Genomic DNA, 7,279 nt, shown 5'->3' on the forward strand with positions numbered 1-7,279 from the left:
CTTTCCTGATAGAGCCATTACTTTCTTTTTTTTTCCCGGCAGCTGGCCAGTACAGGGATCCAAACTCTTGACCTTGGTGTTATCAGCACCATGCTCTACCCACTTTTTTAATATTAACATCATTTCTTTTTTTTTTTTCCTTTTTGTCTTTTTTACTGACCGGTAATGGGATCGCAACCCTCGGTGCTGCGCCCGTACCTCGCTCAGCCAGTGAGTTTTTCTTTTTTTTTCCTTTTTGTCTTTTTTACTGACCGGTAATGGGATTGCAACCCTCGGTGCTTACCTCGCTCAGCCAGTGAGTGGAACCGGTCTCCACATGGGATCCGAACCCTCGGCGGGAGCACCGCCGCGCTCCCAAGCGGCGCACTCTCCAGTGCGCCACCGGGCCGGCCCCCTTCACATTTTCAATGTCACAGTATCTTAAAATACTGAATGTAGACTCCTTTGAACTTGTGTTCATGACTATTATGAACCCCTGCAATCTGAATGCTAATTTTAAACTAAAAGCTGCCGTGAATGTCAGAACAAGGTTTGCGGCTCCTGTTTTAGTTAGGTTGTGATGGAATTTACAAAGTCTGCAACAAAATCTAAGCCCCCTGTATACAAAATTAACTACACACACACTATAAACATGTAAACCAGCATGGAGGCTGTTTATAAGCTTGTAAACCAGCATGGAAGCGGCTGGGGTGGAGGGCGGGGGGTGGGGGCAGGAGACCACAGGTGCAACATTCCCTCCACAATATTCTCATTGACAGAAGCGGCCATGATCTTATCCAAAGGACTGGGCATACTGCAATGTAACATGGAGAAGCTGACCACACCAGTGTCAGCCAGATCAGAGCCACACTGCATGAGGTGGCTGGCGCCACCTGGATGCACACAGCAGGTTTTTAAAAGACCAAGACAGTAATACTGTAAAAACCTGTGCCCTTAAGCCTTTGCTAACTGTAAGAAATTCCATACTGCAGAATTTCTACCAGTTTTCTTTTCAGAGTTAAAAAGCACTAAGAGTCCATGTAAAATGGCAATTTAGGGGCCACTTTCTGACACATGCCTAACAAGGGCTAGCCCGTGGAATAAAGCCCTAGGGGGAGGGGTGCTTTGCTTCCTGTCCCTGTTCGCCTCTGTGGCAGCAACACAGTATGAAGATGAAACAACCAGAGGTCACTTGACTGCATGGTGGTTAAGTACTATTGAGAGCATGTGGTTGGTACCGGAGTTTCACAGTAAGTGACCCAATTTTAAAAAACCAATCCTTCATGATGTTTTTTTAGTTTTTTCACTTTTAACTGGAACCTCAGTTCGCAAAGGTCCGTTGCTCATTGCATTACAGGTCAGCATCAGACAGTGGGAATTCAGGACAGACATCTGAAGGAGTGGTCACTGGAACCAAGCCTGAGGCAATGCTGAGATTTCACTGGAGGCCAGCCCCTGACACCACCAGTACATGCCATCCCCAGCACCACCCTGAGGGAGGGGCTCCAGGAGCACAGTTGGGAGATGCCCACCCTGCACAAGGAGCCACTTGGGATGGGACCCTTCCTCACTTCTTCAGAACCAGGTCCAACCTCATGCAGCAAAGGGTCACAGGATGAACTCGTCTGACCCTTTTTCTGTGATGGAATTACCCTCTCCAGTGAAACCCTGAGTTGCCTCAGACTTGGTCTGGTCTTAAGGTAAAATAAAACTACAACTACACACTTTTTTGCCCATGATGTCGTGAAAATGCATGTTGACAGCCTGGTCCACTGATTGTTCGTCCTCGAAAGTAATAAATCCAAAACCTAGCCAACGACGAAGAGTGAATCAAGGTAGCAGGGTGTTGTGACACAAAACAGGATGATGAACAGTATTAGGGACGGGCCGAGGGATCCACCAAGGGTTTCAGCTAAGCGATGTGTGGACAAGCTGCGGCCCGGGGGTCAGGGCTTCCTCTCTGCCAGCCGCCAACTGCGCAGCAGGGATAGTGAAATCCACGCCCCTAACAGTAGCTCTGCTGACTGAGGCTAAGGCTCCACCCTGGACACCTGGGGTGGGGGCCTGAGAATGAACTGAGGTTCCATGTCTGGGACAAATTTGGAATAAGAGGGTCACATCTTAGAAGGCAGCAGCCAAGACAAAATGGTGAGGGCCTCCACTGCTGCCATGGGCAAACAGAGCACCCCCAAGGGGTGTCAAGGGTCTGTGCTAGAACGTTCTGGCTCTCGTCTGTGGAATACATCTGCAAGTGAACCCTGCAAGCAGGTGTGTGCCATGGATGCACTTCTGCTTTTCTGAAACCCAGGATTTCCCCCTTGGCTTGCAATTTGCTTTGCAGCTAGTGCTGACAGCAGCCATATATCGTTCTAAAGCGTTAAACGGAAGTACAGTCGCTATCACAGCTAGCACCTCGCTAAGCTTATCCAACACTGTTGGGTAAGCCCAAGGAGTCCTACCAGAGGTAATATATGCATGTATATATGTATAGATATGTATGTGTGTATATATATATATATATATATATAAATAAATAAGGAGTACACAAAGATACAGGCCACAACGGGTTCCAGCAGGTCAAATTCTGCTGTCAGCAGCAAGAGCAAGAGGCACCATGTAATCAAAGAAAATTTTAAAGAAAAAAAAAATTTAGCATTTCCCAAACACAAGAAAGTGGCAGTATAAACGAAGTTTGGTTGGTCTGGGGTGAGCGCGCCCACCCAGCTAACGGGCATGTCTCGGCCTCTATGTGGGGGTGTGGACCAGGGTCTCCAGGCCTTCCCAGCCCGAGTCGCGCCCGAGACCCTCCCAGTACACTGTCCACCCGCAGTGGGAGGACACTGGGTGAGCACTAGCACCTCCCAGTGGCCGTGTGCTCCAGCACAAAGGAAGCGAGCCAGCAGACTGCTGCCCCAAGACCTCAGAGGAACAAAGATGGACGGGGAAGAGCAGAGAACGGGCTGAAGACGGCGTCACCTGTACCAGCCTGCAGTGGGGCAGCGGCACAGGCACGCAGCAGAGCAGCACAGCAGAGGGACAGCGGGGAGCATGGAGGAGGGACGTGAGGTGGGAAGAAGCAGCCCATCGCTGGGGCCGCGCAAGCTGAAGAAACGGTGCCGGAGCCGTAGACAGCGGGGAACAGGGAGAAAATTATAAGCAAAACCGTGGGCGGGAAAAGGATGGAAACGGGGAAGAAAAGGCAGCCCAGGAATGTGAAGTGACAAAGATTACCAGCAAAAGACACCTGCAGTTCAGGAGCCTTCTGATTTGCTCTCTGGGCACACGTGTGCACCTGAGGGTGAGTATGCGTGCTCGGATGTCTGCAGCACAGGAGGGGAGAAGGGATAGTGAAACCATGAAGAAAAGCGCACAGGAGACAAAGCCAGGACGATAAAACCCAAAAACAGAGAAGACTATGGGCTGAGCAGAGGCGGCCGGCTGGAGCCAGAGTGAAGCCATAAGTCAGGCATGGGGACCGCCGCACAGCACAGGTATCAACACATGGGGACATTTTTTGGCTGAGTCGCATGCAGGATCCTGTGTACAGGGGCACATAAACTATCTTAAGTCAACCAAGAGAGAGCAGAAGGGGAGAAGGGAGACAGACTGAGCTTCAAAGATTCAGAAAGGTCAAGAAAACAGGAACATGTTCTCTGGGAGGACCCGCTAACCAGCCTCTCTCCCACCCTCTACTGATCTGCCACCCACAGGGACACTTCCACCTCAAAGCCCGATGGCTGAGGACGTATGAACCACACAGGAAACGTGGGCCCACGTGCTGGCCCCTTCTGCCCCCAGCACAGTGGGCTCAGCAGCACTGGCTACATCCAGTCCACATGGGACAGGGACAGTGAGGACAGCGGTGGCCACGCTGTGCAGCCGCGGGGACCAGCAGTATCTAAGAGCAGCCCTCAGGTTCCCACACACTGAGGTTTCCCAAGATCAGAGGCAATATTTGGAACACAACATAGGTGATGAAACAACATATTTAAAAGTTGACATTTTCTCAAACTGCAGGAGTGTCTGAAACCACAGGGCTTGCTTGGTCCATTTATAGTGCAAGAGGCGGTGAGTCGTGGGTAAGGAGCCCCGGAGCGGGCTGTCTAGGAATGCGTCTGTGTCAAGAGGCGACATCACCACTGAGGAAGCGGGACAGAAACACACTGAAACTTCGTTTACACCCCACTGGAGCAAAGCCGCTCCCTCCTCTGACTGCGGGACTGGCCTGTACCTGTGTGATATAATTTAGCACCTGGAGAAGAGAAATCTAAAGAGATATCGTTAATCACAAACAATTCACAGAGAAAAAAGGAAAAACAACTTACTTAACATTACTGTACTTTACTATGAACACTTAAATACGTCACTAAGCGTGTATGTCTAAATTAAATTAAGACTAAGACTTAACAGCATAATCAACAGGAGTGAGGACAACGATCCTCATCGTGGAAGAGGAGGAGGGTGCAGCTCAAATGGCAAACTATTGTCCAGCGGGCGGGCCTGCTGCGGCCGGTGCCCGCGGTGCTCTAACGACTGCCTCCGCTGGCCTTGGCACATGGTGTGTGGGGGACAGCATGGATGCCACAGGCTGACAGACGTGCTCACATGGCCAATCCAAAAGCAGGTGACGAAACAAAAACACACAGGCAGGGACAAAAGCAGCAGTCACAAAAAAAGGGCACAACAACTGGGTGCCCATCGTCCCAGCTCCACCAAACGATCAGGATATGCACGTGTGGGGAGCGCAGGAGAAAATGGGGGACTCTGAGAGGACTCCTCACCCTCCTCACGCCTGTCCCGCAGACTTAAGGGGAAAAAACAAGAAAAAAAAAAAAAACAAGAAAAAAAGCATGGGATGGATGAAGGAACAGCAACAAGGCAGGCAGCGCTGGGTGATCCAGCTGATGCCATGAAATGACACTGACCACGCTGGGAGGACGGAGGTGAGACGGTCCAAGTAGGAAGCTCACACTGCAGAGAACCAAACTTTTCAGCACACATTTAAAAACAGAAACCATGTGGAAATTCATGTAAAGTTGTAAAAACTTCAAAAGAATGAGCCAAAAAACGATGTGTGATGCCTGACCTTGGGAAGCACAGACAGGCAGAATGGAGCTGCACACGAAGGTGCTACGTTTTAGTATCTGTCTCCAAATTGCCCTTGCACTGAGGCAGTGCTCGCTACAGCCACCTAAGGTGTCTGACGGGGTAAAATAGTTTGCCATCTGAGGGGAGGAGAAGGTAAAGAAGGTCAAGGACAAACTAGATCTGGCTTTACCTCGAGGCCTCTGCTTCTCCGCATCATAGATCATGACCACCTCGGTGACCTGGAAGGGAGAGGGGAGCATGAGGCTGGTTTGCAGAGGACACACCTCCTTCCAACAAAGATCCCAGCTAACAGCTGCTGGTGACTATCTTATTTGAACCTGGAAAGTCCTGACACAAAGGTCTGGCTTTATGGGAGCCCTGGCATTTAAGGGGGTGGATGGAGGCACAGTAGACACTGCTCGGCCCCACTGTGTTCCAGGGAAGGCATCTGGACACCAGCCACGGGGGCCCAGCCCCACTGTTCCTCTCAGGTGCTTGCTGAAGGAGACCAGGTGACCCACGACCCTGGCCACATGTCCTAGCAGGGACATCAGCTAGGAGACCCCACAGGCACCCTTTCCATTCACTGACCGGGGAATCGAGGCTCAGACAGGCAAAAGGTGTGCCCCACTCACCCATGCACTGCCTGCTCCAGGACTCCGAGGGCAGCAACACTGGGTCATCTGCTGCCCCTGCGCTCTACTTCTGTCCTCCTCCCTACCCATCTTCCTCCTAGCTGGCATCTCCTTGCTCCTGAGCCCAAGCCCACCCTCAGGGACCACCTGACACACACAAACTACACCCAGAGCCCACTGGGTCATCTGCTGCCCCTGCGCTCTACTTCTGTCCTCCTCCCTACCCATCTTCCTCCTGGCTGGCATCTCCTTGCTCCTGAGCCCAAGCCCACCCTCAGGGACCACCTGACACACACAAACTACACCCAGAGCCGGGAGGGCTGCCCACAGTTGACAGGGCCAGGCGTGTAGCTGCAGGACAGATGTGAGGCCTGGCCGGCCTTAGGTGTACCATGAGCCTCTGCTGTAGATGACATCCTGACTCTCCTGGCTGTGCTCCCCTCTGCTCCTAAGTCCCAGAGTACAATTATGCTCAGGTGTCCCCCCATTTGCCTCACTAGAGCATCAGGTCCATGAGGGCACTGAGTGCCCCATGTGACTTCTCTGAGTAACTCCTACGAGTCTAAATCCTGCAATGATTCTAAAGGATTTTAGCCTTATCTAGAAAACAAAACCACACTTGGGAGGTGCTTTGTTGTTACTGAAAAAACATCCAGCAGGAAATGGGTCAAACATCTCTTGAGCCCGGGTAGCCAGGAGGACAGGGAGGGCTCCCTGCCACTCCAAGGTCCGTTCTGCTGACAAAAGGACCCAGGAAAACTTTACACCAGGCCGGGCCCACCCTCATCTGCAGTGGCAGCTCCCACTGGTGGGCACCTTGCCTCGCGCCTCAGGGAGGGAAAGGAGTTAAACCAAGCACCCAAGTGGGCTTAGTGTGGGCCTGGTCTAGGACTATCCCTCATGCAACCAAGGGACACAGCTTCACAGGCCCAGGCCAGCTCCCACAGCCAAGCCTAACACCACTTCTCTATAACTTCCACTGTCTTGCATTTGACACCATGGCAGCTACAAGGGAATCAGAAGGGCCACCCATGAGGTCCATCTGGCTAGTTTACATATGCCTGGAAAAGCTGCAGAAATACTCTGGGATGCTAAACGGCCATGAAGGGAAAGTCTGGGCTTCTGGTCTTTTGGGGGGAGTGAAGGGGAGAGGAATGGTAGGAATACAGGAATGAGCTCCCAGGCTTGAAAAGCCCACAAATCCATAGCTCCACCACCTAAGCCCCAAAGAGGCCGAGGGCCAGGAAGAAACTGCTCTGAGCAGCCCGTGCTGCTAGGGTGCGAAAGGACTCACCACTCCGAATTTTTTGAAGTATTCCCTGAGTTCTGTCTCACCACAATTGTGAGGTATTCCACCGACAAATATCTTATTTGATTTACTGTTATCGCTCCTGGGTCCTTTCTGCTGTTTCAAGAAGGAAAAGATGGTTAGTTCATATGGGACCTATCCTCCCAACACTTCCCATGAGTTGTACATGATGCAATCTTTTCATTGGTTTTAAAAGTCAGATAGGGCCGGCTTGGGAGTGCGGCGGCGCTCCCGCCAAGGGTTCGGATCCCACATACAGACCGGTTCC

General features: G+C 51.6%; 1 protein-coding gene across 1 annotated transcript in view; it reads right to left on the bottom strand.

The window, feature by feature from the left end:
• Positions 1 to 3,947: 3,947 nt before the first annotated feature.
• LOC103586720 (DAZ-associated protein 1-like) overlaps positions 3,948 to 7,279 on the bottom strand; it is an 8,050-nt gene continuing 4,718 nt past the window's right edge. Inside the window, exons 5-7 of the mRNA XM_008568032.1 lie at positions 6,997 to 7,107; positions 5,258 to 5,306; positions 3,948 to 4,246 (exon numbers count right to left, since the gene is read on the bottom strand). Of these exons, the coding sequence (XP_008566254.1) occupies positions 4,155 to 4,246; positions 5,258 to 5,306; positions 6,997 to 7,107 (252 nt within the window). The 3' untranslated portion in view covers positions 3,948 to 4,154. The remainder of the gene's footprint in view (positions 4,247 to 5,257; positions 5,307 to 6,996; positions 7,108 to 7,279) is intronic.

The sequence above is a fragment of the Galeopterus variegatus genome, unplaced genomic scaffold (genome assembly GCF_000696425.1).
Source record: "Galeopterus variegatus unplaced genomic scaffold, G_variegatus-3.0.2 Scaffold367, whole genome shotgun sequence".
NCBI classification, from domain to species: Eukaryota; Metazoa; Chordata; class Mammalia; order Dermoptera; family Cynocephalidae; genus Galeopterus; species Galeopterus variegatus.